This window comes from Lodderomyces beijingensis, assembly GCF_963989305.1.
Source record: "Lodderomyces beijingensis strain CBS 14171 genome assembly, chromosome: 5".
Lineage (NCBI taxonomy): Eukaryota > Fungi > Ascomycota > Pichiomycetes > Serinales > Debaryomycetaceae > Lodderomyces > Lodderomyces beijingensis.
Genome location: NC_089974.1, coordinates 960895 through 973224, shown reverse-complemented (window position 1 = coordinate 973224; position 12330 = coordinate 960895). Strand labels below are relative to the sequence as shown.

Below are 12330 nucleotides of genomic sequence, written 5' to 3'. Positions count from 1 at the left end.
TACTTTTGCTTTCTTCTTCTTCTTCTTCTTCCTTGTTTTCATACCCATTAGCCAACAGCTTGTTAACTCACTCAAGTCATTCCTTTATCAAACTGCGATCAAGTTAATAATTCAACAGCTGATCCTCTATCAATAACTACTTCTTCAAACCTTGCCAGCTATCTACACTCATTAAAGTCCATAACTTCAAAGGTTTTACACTCATTTAAAAAAAAAAGCAAAATGAAATTCACTCAAGCTTCCATCTTGGCGTCATTGGCAGCCATGGTCATGGCTGCTCCAGCACCAGGCCAGCAACAGGACCACAAGTTGGTCAAGAGAGAGCAACAGGACGGCGACTGCCAGGACCCAGTCTTCCACGGCCACCACAAACACAAGCGTGCCATCATTTACGACTACGCCTACATCACCGTGACTGTTGATGCCAAAGGTAACCCTCTCACCACGGTTAAAATCGAGTCAACCAGCACCACTGCTTCACCCGACCAGGCCCAAACCACCTCGACTGCCGAGTCCTCCTCCACCACCATTGTCCAAAACACCTCTGCTACTCAAAGCCACCCCTCACCTCAACCGATCCCATCCGGTACCAACACCGCTGTCCCTTCATCAGCGAACGGAATCTTTGGCGACTTGGCCGACTACCAGAACCCAACCCAGGAGTTCCCCGATGGAGTTTATTCCTGTGACCATTTCCCCGTGGGACAAGGTGTCATCGCTTTGGACCAATTGGGATTCGGTGGCTGGTCTGGTATTTACAACACCGACACCTCGACTGGCGGTACCTGTAAAGAAGGCTCCTACTGCTCCTATGCTTGTCAAAGCGGTATGTCCAAGACCCAATGGCCCGACGCTCAGCCCGCTAATGGAGTCTCCGTTGGTGGATTGATCTGCAAAGGCGGCAAATTATACAAGACCAACTCGAGATCCAACTACTTGTGCGAATGGGGTCTCAACAAAGCTGACGTCAAGAGCGAGATTGGCCAGAGTGTCGCTATTTGCAGAACCGATTACCCTGGTACTGAAAACATGGTGATCCCCACTGTGGTTAACCCCGGAAAAACTTCAGTCATTACCGTTGTCGACCAACATAGCTACTACACTTGGAAAGGCGGTGCCACCTCGGCGCAATACTACGTCAACAACGCTGGTGTATCTTATGAAGACGGGTGTTTGTGGGGTGAGCCAGGCTCCGGTGTCGGAAACTGGGCCCCATTGAACTTTGGTGCCGGATACGCTAACGGCGTCGCTTACTTGTCCTTGATCCCTAACCCAAACAACTACAGCCCCTTGAACTACAACGTCAAGATTGTTGCTGCTGACAGTAATTCCATCGTTAGTGGTTCGTGTGTTTACGAAAATGGTAAATATAACGGTCACGGCTCCGATGGATGTACCGTTGGTGTCACTCAAGGTAAGGCCCACTACGTCTTATACAATTGATTATAGAGAATAAAAGACAAGATCAGATATGATGAAGTTACCTTGAGTCGGCCGAGTGTGTGTGTGCTTTTTTCTTTCTTGCTAGTGGTTGCTTGAACTCATGAGATAAAAAAAAAATCATTTGATACCCGCCATAAAGTTTTTGTTCTTTTTCTTTTCATTTTCATCTTTCCCTGTTGTTCTTGTTTCCACTTGGGAAAAAATTGCACCACTCGAACCAACCTTGACTCAGTCAAAGTGTGTGTTTTTTTTTTTTTGTTTTTGTTGTTGTTGTTTTATATAGTTATAGCTCGTTGTACCACTAGGTTATACGCAAGCAAAGAACTATGCTTGCAGTAATTGACCCACCCTTTTTTAGAATAGATTTACTAGATTGATTTTGTTGAGAGAAAGTATGTTTGACTTGTAGATGTGCCACTTTTTCCACAGCAACTTTAGCATGTGGTGGTATGATTGACTATGCCGTCCATCTTGGAAAAGAGGCTTAGGCAGAAGTAGCAAACTTCACGGATCAAGTGCGAATTGTTGTGTGTTATCACCACCACCATAAACAGGAAGAAGGCTTTGGCGAGTTGCACGTGCTATGTTTTCTGACGTTTTTTCCAACGTCTCCGCAACACATGAACAGTTAAACCACGCTTTTTCAAATATGATTGGTGGCGGCATTTTAATCTTATCGGGAGTAGAGCTGTATGAATCACAGCTGCATGGTTTACATCTATAGGAGGGACATACCTAGAGAAGGTCTAAGCTCAGTCTAATCAGAGAATTACCGATTTACTGAGAAAACTGGATTGATCTTGGATTCCAAGATTTGCAGTCCCCACGCGGGTAGGTTCCCACTTTGTAGGTCTCGTCAGAGGAAGAGACAGTAGACAAGTTTGTAAACCCCAAGAAAATCTCAAGCTCGATGGCCAAGGCGCCTTGCCTGAAGGAAATCTCTTTCAGAGATTGCCCTCGATTACTTCTTCTTCCCCAGAAAAATTGAACCCTGATCTCGATTGAACATCAACCCAGAAACTTTGCAATATCTGACCGCTGGCTGCTCTCTTCAAGAAAAAAGAAACAAAAAAAAAAGAATCGAAAAAAGGAAAAAAAAGGGTTGTCCGTTTCTTGTGGTTGTGGCTGTTCGTAGAGATTTACTGCAAAAAAAAAGAAAAAAGAAAATTTCGAGATCTAGCCGCTGTGGAGAACACAGGCAAGAAACCCACATGGTTAAACCAATGTTTCAGGAAAAAAAAGGAACGACATCTTTTGGAGAACAGTAGGGGTTTGTTTAACCACGGCGTAAGTCAATTGAAAGACGCGAGGACAAGGTGGGGGATGAGAAAGGCAAGATGATATTTAGAAAAATTTGGTGCATTGCAGGCATATAATATAAACGAAAATCAAGATGCCATATAACCAATTGGCACTCACCCCGTCCAATTAGAAAAAAAGAAGATGTACAGAAAAAGCTCGTTTTTACCATGGCACACAGGAGAAAAGGGGCCCGCTCGCTATTTCCAAAATTGTGTCCCATGGTCTTACATACTCGACATCCCGTCAGCAAAATTCTAATTTGCAAGGCGAGTGGTGCAGTTCAAACCACACAGAGAAGAGAGACTTGCAGTGAGGCACAATCTCACATGGACACAGGGGTGGGGAGATCTGCAATATGCTCGGGTAGTAAAATGTTTTTTTTTTTCAGTTTTTGTGGTCAACCGTTCTTGTTGCATTACGCCAAGTTTCCGAGACGGTGAAAGTATGGAGACCAGATTGATCAAGAGATGCTTCCTGTACGGCATTTTGCAGCTTTTTTTTTCTTCTCTTTCTCTCGGATGTTTTTCGGTAATGTCAAGGCAATTTATGATTCTTTATTTTTTTTTTGCCATGACTTTCCCGCCGCCCTGCGCTCCCCCGCCCTAAATTCGCCTCCTCTCCCCTCGGTGTTCTCCCCAGCTTCCCCCCGTCCTCTCGCATTCTCGCCCGGAGCCACGTCGTTAAGTCCGCTTTTTTCGAGAGAAGAAAAAAAAAAGAAAGAGAAAAAATAGACGCAGCGATGAGGGGATATATACGATGAGATGGGCAGAAATTTACAGCAAGAAAAAGAGAAAGACGCGGCAATTGACCAGATTGAATTTTTTTTTGCCTTTGCTGATATTCAAAGATAAGGAATCTGAGTAACCTGGTTGATCAATCACGCGAGGGTTAGGTTTTTGCAAAATTGTGTCGCTTAGCGGTCTCATAATGTACTTTTTGCAGAGAGTAAAAAAACAAGGAAAGCTGAGCTGAGCTGAGGTGAAATGCTGCTTCTGCTGTCGCTGCTTGACGAAGCAACTGCGGGAGAACATCGAGCGGGGGGGGGGGAGATATTATATAATTGGTGGTGGGATCAGGCAAGAGTTTCTGAGCGCGCTTATTCACCTCTATCACACTTCTAGTGCAAATAAAAGAGGACGAAGATAAAGAGAGGGGGGGCAGTCCTATTATTCCCACCAACTCGGGGGTGTTGTGTCATACAATCTGGTGTGTTCTGAGCTCTTATCACTGGCAAAAGTTGCTTTTGAAGCTATGGGCTGTACAGGCAGCTTTCTTTCCCTATTGTAGCGAAAAAATTATTTAGTTTTTTTAGCTGCGAAATGAATTAAATGCAACTTCAAATCACCTGTAGCAAAACCATCGCAACCACTACCGCCACCACCACCACAACTGTTCGGCCACAGCAGTGTGAAAGAACCATATGGCACAGGTGAAAATTATAAAAGATCGTCTATAATTTAACGAAACAATGCAAGACAATAGGGCTTTACAGACTCCAAAAAAAAAAATTACCCTCCTCTTCTTTTCCCCCCCGCTAACGTCATGTCAGAAGGCATTTTCTTGTTAAAGTTACTCCAGCGTTTTCTTTTCTGTGAAAGTCGCCTTGCTAATATTCCACAAGCGCATTTCTCCGAGCTATCCTTGCCGTTCAAAGTTAAATGAGTCGCCCAACCTCCCTCTCTCCTCAACTGTCTAAACAAACCCACGGCACTGCTCTTTTTTTTTTATGCATTTGTTCCCAGAGTTAAGCAAACTCCTCTTTCAACCGTTTGCTCATCTTGACAAGACGAGAACCCCATCTCTCTTCTCGATATAGCCTCATCGGCGCATCGTCTTGCTTGATGAAGGGAGGGGGTGTTAAGGAGAGCAAAGAAAAGAAATAAAAATTGATGCCTTGGTTTTTTTAAGGCAACGTACTTTTTTTTTTATTTTGGTTATTTTGGCTTAAGTTGAGAACAGCAAGAAGGTGTAGCACGGACTATATGTCACACAAACAATTAACATAACATTACCGCATGCGAATTGCGACAAACGTCACAATAATATCAGAACTGGACGACGATTGATGATGATGTGTTAGTGTGTATCTGTGAGTGGGTGTGCGTTATCTTTTTCTTTGATCTCCGAAGAATATATATCTGGAAATTTCACCTCGATTCTGAATTTCTTGGAGAGATGCTCCGTTACGAAAGACTCGGTTCAAGCAGTTCCAATAACATTAGCAATACCCACCGACTTGCTGAGATCCAGTTGTTAGCATCGACACAGACTATGAATTCGCAGGAGAAGGATGCCTCTTCCGTGGCCACATTTAACGAAACCAACATCCACGCGAGCGAGTCCTCGTCGACAGCCATGAAAAAGAGCGAAAAGGGTCACGATCACTTTCTGACGCCCGATGATGTCTATTCGGAGCCCGACGCGGGCCTGGTGGCAGAAGTGCAACGAGGATTGAAAGCCAGACACGTTGCCCTACTTACAATTGGAGGAACCATTGGAACGGGGTTGTTTATATCCACAGGTAGAATGCTTGCTGACTCGGGGCCCGTCTTGTCTCTTATCAGTTTTGCGTTCATGACGACCATATCACTAAGCGTCACTCAATCCCTAGGAGAAATGGCCACTTTGATCCCGCTCCTGGGTTCGTTTGCCCAGTTTGTCACCAGGTGGGTGCTGCGTTCCTTGGGCGCCGCCAACGGTTACATGTATTGGTTCTCATGGGCCATCACATACGCTCTCGAGCTTTCCATAGTGGGACAAGTGGTTGAGTTCTGGACCGATGCCGTTCCCCTTGCCGCTTGGATCTCGATCTTTTTTGTTATCATCCCCATCTTTAACTATTTCCCCGTTAAGTACTACGGTGAAGTTGAATTTTGGATTGCGCTGATCAAAGTGGTTGCCATTGTCGGCTGGTTGATTTATGCATTGTGCATGGTGTGCGGTGCCGGCGAACAGGGACCAGTGGGGTTCAGATACTGGAGAAACGGGTACGCTTGGGGCCCGGGAATCTTGGTCCAGGATAAGGCTACTTCGAGATTCCTTGCCTGGGTCTCGAGTCTTATCAACTCTGCTTTTACGTTCCAAGGTACCGAGTTGATTGGTGTCACCTGTGGAGAATGTACGAATCCAAGGAAAACCGTGCCCAAGGCCATTCGATCGATTCTTTTGCGAATCTTGGTGTTTTACGTGCTTTGCATGTTCTTTATGGGTTTGCTCGTGCCATACAATGACCCCAAATTGAGCGATGGAAACTATACCAGCACTTCGCCATTCATCGTGGCTATGCAAAATAGCGGCACCAAAGTGCTTCCGCACATTTTCAACGCCGTGATCTTGACAACCATTATTAGTGCCGCCAACTCCAACGTCTACACCGGCTCGAGAATCCTTTACGGATTAGCCGAGGCGGGCGTGGCCCCCAAGTTCTTCATGAAGGTCAACCGCGGGGGCGTTCCATACATCTCAGTGACAATCACAGCTGCGTTTGGTGCGTTGGGCTACTTGGCCGTCTCGGAAGGAGGCGCTAACGCGTTCAACTGGTTGTTGAACATCACCGCCACCGCCGGTTTGATCTGCTGGGGATTCATCTCCGTGTCGCATATCAGATTCATGCAAGTGTTGAAGAAGCGCGGCATCAGCAGAGACTCGTTGCCCTACAAGGCCATGTTTATGCCCTACGCCGCATACTATGCATGCTTCTTTATCTTTTTAATCACGTTGATCCAGGGTTTCAGTGCATTCTTTGGCTTTGACGTGAGTGCGTTCTTCACCGCGTACGTCTCGTTGATTTTGTTTGTTGTGTTGTGGATCGGGTTCCAGTTGTTGTTCCATGGGTTCAGTCTCAAGTGGAGCGACTACTTGGTGCCTTTGGATGACTGTGACATTGACACCGGAGTAAGGGAAATCGACGAATTGGACTATGAGGAAGAGGAAAAGCCAAAGAGCCTTTGGGGCAAAATTCTTGACTTCGTATCGTGAATAAAGTGCGAGGTAAAATGTACATTAGGGACAAATATATATACATAATTATAATTAGAGGGAATTTTTCTTTTTAGGCTTTACTTCATTTCACTCAAACTGGCGGACGCTTCATGATAATGTAAATGACGTGAAGATTTGGGGGTTTTGAACTCACACCGTAGCGGAATGAGTCGTCAGTGTGAGATAAGGACAGACTTTGCGACGCAATGTGGAAACGCCACTGATGAGTTTGGGTGTGGAAAGAGAGGGCCCTCTTGAAGCTGCGGCAACAACTTGCAAAGAGGAGTAGGAAGTCAATCACCGACAAAGTCCTTCTCTTGAAAATACTAAGGAGCCCAATCAACGCCTCATTCGTGCTTATTTTTGATGCTCTTCTCTTGATAAGAAAAAGAAGAGGGATGTTACGAGAGCGTTCTAAACAAGAGGAAAAACAGATTTACTGAAGCTTGAAAATTGGGAAAAAGAAAAATTAGCAACACAGACTTGAAGAAGCAATGGATATTTGAAGAAATACGTATATGAAAGTGACTGCGCTGCTCTTGTTTCTTATGGGCAATGGGTGGTGGCTGGTAGACTGCTAGAGAGACGTGTTTCTTCTGGTGTTTCTCCCTCTCTCAATCCTCACTGTATCTTCCTCTCTACTACGATATAATATAAGATCTGCTCTGTTCCTCTTCCTCTCTCTCTCTCGCTTTTTCACTCTCTACAATTCTGCTTCCATCTGTTGCCAAACATCGAAACAAGCAGAGTAAACAAGTACAACCGCTGCTACAACCACCACTATAGGCATAGCCGCGTAGAAAGACCTATCGCTATACTGAGAGGAAGAAGAGGAAGAAGACGGCACCATTATCGCTAGGTTCCGACTCAGTTTAAGCTACATATCGCGTCGATTTTCACGCTCGGCAGCAGTTCGACTCCTACCATATTTATCACCAATTGAAAAACTCGATACTAGTGCTGGATCTAGTATAAACAACGGCAACCACGGCAACAACAACAACAATAGCAACAGGAACCCGCCACCAAGGACTTGCGCCTTTAGGATGAGTGACTCGGAAGAAGACGTTGCTTTATCTCAATTGACGTCAAAGTCAGAATCAGAATCGCACTCAACAAATCCTACTTCAAATGACTCAGATTCAGATTCAGAGAGAGATGAGCTCCCCTTGTCTCGAGCAGCACGTAAAAAGAAGGCCGTTGATTTGGATTTTGAATCTGATGACGATGAAGATGAGAAGCCGCTAGCCAAACGAAGGAAAACCAGCAGTGCATCCACGAAGGCTAAGACCAAGGCTAAGGCCACCGCCAAGGGCAATGCCAATGGCAAAGTCAAAGCAGAAGCGCCAAAGAAAAAGACAACCACCAAAACAGTTAAAAAGGAAAAGGAAACGGGAACGGGCACTACGACCAAGACCAAGGCAGGTTCAAAAAAGACTGCTGCTGCTGCTGCTGCTGCTGCTGTGTCCAGAGTCAAGAAGGAAAATGGTGTGAAAAAGGAGCCCTCTGTTAAAAGTGAGACACCAGGCTCTGAAGAAGACGAAGGATACAAATGGTGGGAGGAACAAGATGAACACAACGGTGAAATCAAATGGACTTCGCTTGAACATAATGGGGTCATGTTCCCGCCTGAATACGAGCCATTGCCTTCTCATGTCAAGCTATACTACGACGGCAAGCCGATAACATTGCCACCTGATGCTGAGGAAGTTGCTGGTTTCTTTGGGGCCATGGTTGAGACAGACCATGCGAAAAACCCCGTTTTCCAAAAAAACTTTTTTAATGATTTCAAAGAAGTTCTCAAAGAATGTAATTGGGATGGAGTTGCTATTGTTGATTTCAACAAATTGGATTTCAGCAAGATTCATGCCTACTATGAAAAGCAAAGGGAAGACAAAAAGGCTCTTAGCAAAGATGAAAAAAAGAGGATAAAGGAAGAAAAAGAAAAGACCGAAGAACCGTTCAAGACGTGTTTGCTTAATGGCAGAAAGGAATTGGTTGGCAATTTCCGAATAGAACCTCCAGGTTTATTCCGAGGACGAGGTGCTCACCCAAAAACGGGGAAATTGAAAAGAAGAGTTAAACCGGAACAAGTCACCTTGAACTTGAGTGAAGGAGTTCCTGTACCGGAGCCACCCGCGGGACACAAATGGGCAGAAGTGAGACACGATAATGAAGTAACGTGGTTAGCCATGTGGCGAGAAAATATCTCGGACTCATTTAAATATGTGCGATTTGCAGCTAATTCATCGGTGAAAGGGCAATCTGATTTCAAGAAGTTTGAAAAAGCCAGAGAACTCCGCAAATATGTCGATACGATTCGAAAAGATTACAATAAAATGTTGAAGTCCGAGAAAATGCAGGATCGTCAGATGGCCACTGCTATCTATCTTATCGACGTGTACGCGTTGAGAGCTGGTGGCGAAAAGGGTGAAGATGAGGCCGATACTGTTGGTTGTTGTTCTCTTCGATACGAACACTTAACGTTGAAACCACCCAACCAGGTGATTTTTGACTTTTTGGGTAAGGACTCGATCAGATTTTACCAAGAAGTTGAAGTTGATCGACAAGTTTTCAAAAATTTGAGGATCTTTAAAAAGGAACCCAAAAAGCCAGGAGATGATTTATTTGACAGGATTAATCCTTCCTTGGTGAATAAACAATTGCAAAATTACATGAAGGGTCTAACGGCAAAGGTTTTCCGTACATATAATGCTTCGAAAACCATGCAAGACCAACTTGATCTCATTACAAACGAGGGTACCGCTGCTGAGAAGGTTGTTAAATTCAATGCTGCAAATAGAACAGTGGCTATTTTATGTAATCACCAGCGTACCGTGAGCAAAAACCATGAAAACTCAGTGCAGAAAATCAATGACAAGTTGCGAGAATTGGTTTGGCAAAAGATTAGACTCAAGAAGATGATTCTTGAACTAGATCCAAAGTTGAAAAAAAAGGATGCCAAATATTTCGAAGAGTTGAACGATTTATCGAAAGAGGATATTGAACACGTTCATCATTTAATTATTGAAAGACAAACGCAACAAGCTGAAAAGAAGTTTGAGCGGGATAACGAGAGATTGAAAATGGAGAAAAAACCAGTTTTAACCAAGAAGGATTTGAAAGAGAAACTAGACAAGATCAAAGAATTGGCCCAGGAGTACAAGAAAGAGTTGAAAACGGGCAAGCCTGAACTACCTCGCGGCGCAACAGTTGACAAGTTGAAAAGTCAAGTAGAGACGATTGAGAATAGAATTGTTAGTACAAGTTTCCAGTTGAAAGATAAAGAAGACAACTCCGAAGTGTCATTGGGAACTTCCAAGATGAATTATATTGATCCTAGGTTGACTGTGATGTTTTCCAAGAAGTTCGATGTGCCGATAGAAAAGTTATTCACCAAGACCTTGAGAGAGAAATTTAAATGGGCCATTGAGTCAACTGATAAAGACTGGAGGTTCTAGCTGTCACCGTTTTTTTTTCCCACCTTTAATTATTTGTAAGAATTAGAAATAAAAAATAGAATGAAAATGAATAAAACGAATCAAACAGAATGAACAAAAGTGTTGAATGTTGTCTTGTGAGACCACACGTCCGCAAAAAAAAATAATGGGTATTCCAAAACCTTCTCTGCAGATATTGTTGAAAACTAACTAGCTAACTAATCGAATGACAGTGCTCTCTCTCTGTCTCTCTATCTTTCAGTTTACGATTAACAATACAATCCCAATTTGCAGACGTATATTTACGACCTTCCACATCAAATTGATGAATTGACAAATTTCATCGCGCTGTTTCTCAATTGGATGATGCATGCTGTAGTGGGCTTTTTTTTAACGCGCGCCCTACTCAAGATCATGATTGGTGGGTACATCAAAGTTACACATCCAACTACCGCATCCCACATCCCGTGTCATCTTAACCGTATCCTCAAGACCCCCCCAGCTGAGAAAATTTTGATTTCTTTACTCCTATCATCTCTCTCTCCTCACCAAATCCCACCCTAGGCCGCCTACCACCAGCGTCAGTGCAACAATCGCAATCTCTCAATCTCCCTGTACTTCCCTTCGCTCTGGAAAATATATTTGACGCGACAGGGACTAAAATCTGACAACAACAACAACAAAAAAAAAGTTCAAGACGTGTCAGTTTTTTTCTTTTAATTCTTTCCTTAACCACCCAGATACACCCATACGGCTCAGTTGTTGTTGTTGTTGGTGAGGGAAAGGGAGAGAGGGGACCGTTACTCGTCGCTATCGACCCGTAACGCAACACGTAAAAACGATGTATCGTTTCCTAAAAAAAAGAGGAAAAAAAAAACGAACCCAATAAATAGCAAACAATGCCATACCATATCATTATTACTGGGGATTGTGAAGGTGTGAAGTGGTGGACTATGTGGAATTCGGCCATTTGCCTCAAAATCTTGAGATTTTCCAGCTGGTGTTACCTATCACATACACACCACAAGTTTGAATAAAAAGCAGTTGGAATTTCCTTCTTCTTCCTGGTCTTCGTCACCATCATAGTCATCATTGTCAATATCGCATTCCTCTACGTTTGAAAGTTGACATAGAGACCTTGACCCTCACAAACACAACGCATTGAGAACATGACTGCGATACTATATCACCACAGACACCACAAAAAACGGGCGTCCATGCTATCCATTACGCCACTAGCGCCATCGCCGACGAGACTAGCGCCACGAGATAATGATGACTCGAATAGTCCCACGGGGATGCCCACAATATCGACTCAGCAAGATGCAATAATCACAGTAACCACAATACCAATGAGATACAACCCCTACATCAGCAACCCGACAGCACCACAGGGTCTAGTATTTATCATCGTGGGAGCTATAATTGGCTTCATTCTACTTGCTTCGTTAGCGTACCGAATAGTGACCCATTTCTACTACTCGGCGAAAGCGCAAAGGGAAAAAGAGACGTATTTCGTCAATGAAAACCCCCAGCATGGATTCGTCGATGTGCTACTGAACCATTATAGTTTCCCTCACCATAGATCACATTCGGCGCTTTCGTTATCGACAAGCTCGACTTCGTCTCAGGGCAAGAGTCTCCAGAGCCACTTGTTGAGTGATAAAAAGCAGTATCGCCGGCCGATGTTTGAAAACCCGAGTTTGGACTATAAGAAGTTGGACTTGCTGTTGGGCGATTTGGCGAGTGGCTCGATGGGGTCTGCGCTGACGTTGTATGCGCACAAGAACAATTCATCTGTGGGGTCGTTTATGATGATGAAGCAATTTGCAGGCGGTGGTGCTACTGGTGGAGGAGGAGGAGGAGGAAAAGGAGAAGGAGACGGGCTCATGCCGCAGATTTCTGTCAATGGGATCGAGATGAGGGATTTGGAGTCCGGTGCTGTGTCGACTGTGGGAAGTACCACGGATGCTAGTGGGAATAACCATAATGGCAATGGCCCACCTGCCGCCATTTTGAGACCACCTTCTTTATACCTTGAAGATTTATTGAACTAAGCACCTTCCCTGCGTTTTTCATTTTCGAGTTGTGGTTTCTAACTTTTTTTTTTTTTTTCTCTCCTTCATTTGAGAAAGAGAGGTGAGGATGGAGATTTTTGATATAG

General features: G+C 44.2%; 4 protein-coding genes across 4 annotated transcripts; all 4 read left to right on the top strand. All coding sequences in view use genetic code 12, as the record gives it.

Moving 5' to 3' along the window:
* Nucleotides 1–222: 222 nt before the first annotated feature.
* On the top strand, nt 223–1443 carry LODBEIA_P43010 (uncharacterized protein; the record flags this gene model as incomplete). Its single annotated transcript, XM_066974508.1, has 1 exon — nt 223–1443. One exon carries the CDS (start codon nt 223–225, stop codon nt 1441–1443), a length of 1221 nt encoding a protein of 406 aa, XP_066831239.1.
* A 3477-nt stretch (nt 1444–4920) lies between these two features.
* LODBEIA_P43000 (uncharacterized protein) lies at nt 4921–6723 on the top strand (the record flags this gene model as incomplete). Its single annotated transcript, XM_066974507.1, has 1 exon — nt 4921–6723. The coding sequence occupies one exon, from the start codon at nt 4921–4923 to the stop codon at nt 6721–6723; it is 1803 nt and encodes a 600-aa protein (XP_066831238.1).
* A 1049-nt stretch (nt 6724–7772) lies between these two features.
* LODBEIA_P42990 (uncharacterized protein) lies at nt 7773–10187 on the top strand (the record flags this gene model as incomplete). The annotated part of the gene is made up of 1 exon (XM_066974504.1): nt 7773–10187. The coding sequence occupies one exon, from the start codon at nt 7773–7775 to the stop codon at nt 10185–10187; it is 2415 nt and encodes an 804-aa protein (XP_066831237.1).
* A 1196-nt stretch (nt 10188–11383) lies between these two features.
* Nucleotides 11384–12223, top strand: LODBEIA_P42980 (uncharacterized protein; the record flags this gene model as incomplete). Its single annotated transcript, XM_066974503.1, has 1 exon — nt 11384–12223. One exon carries the CDS (start codon nt 11384–11386, stop codon nt 12221–12223), a length of 840 nt encoding a protein of 279 aa, XP_066831236.1.
* Nucleotides 12224–12330: the final 107 nt, after the last annotated feature.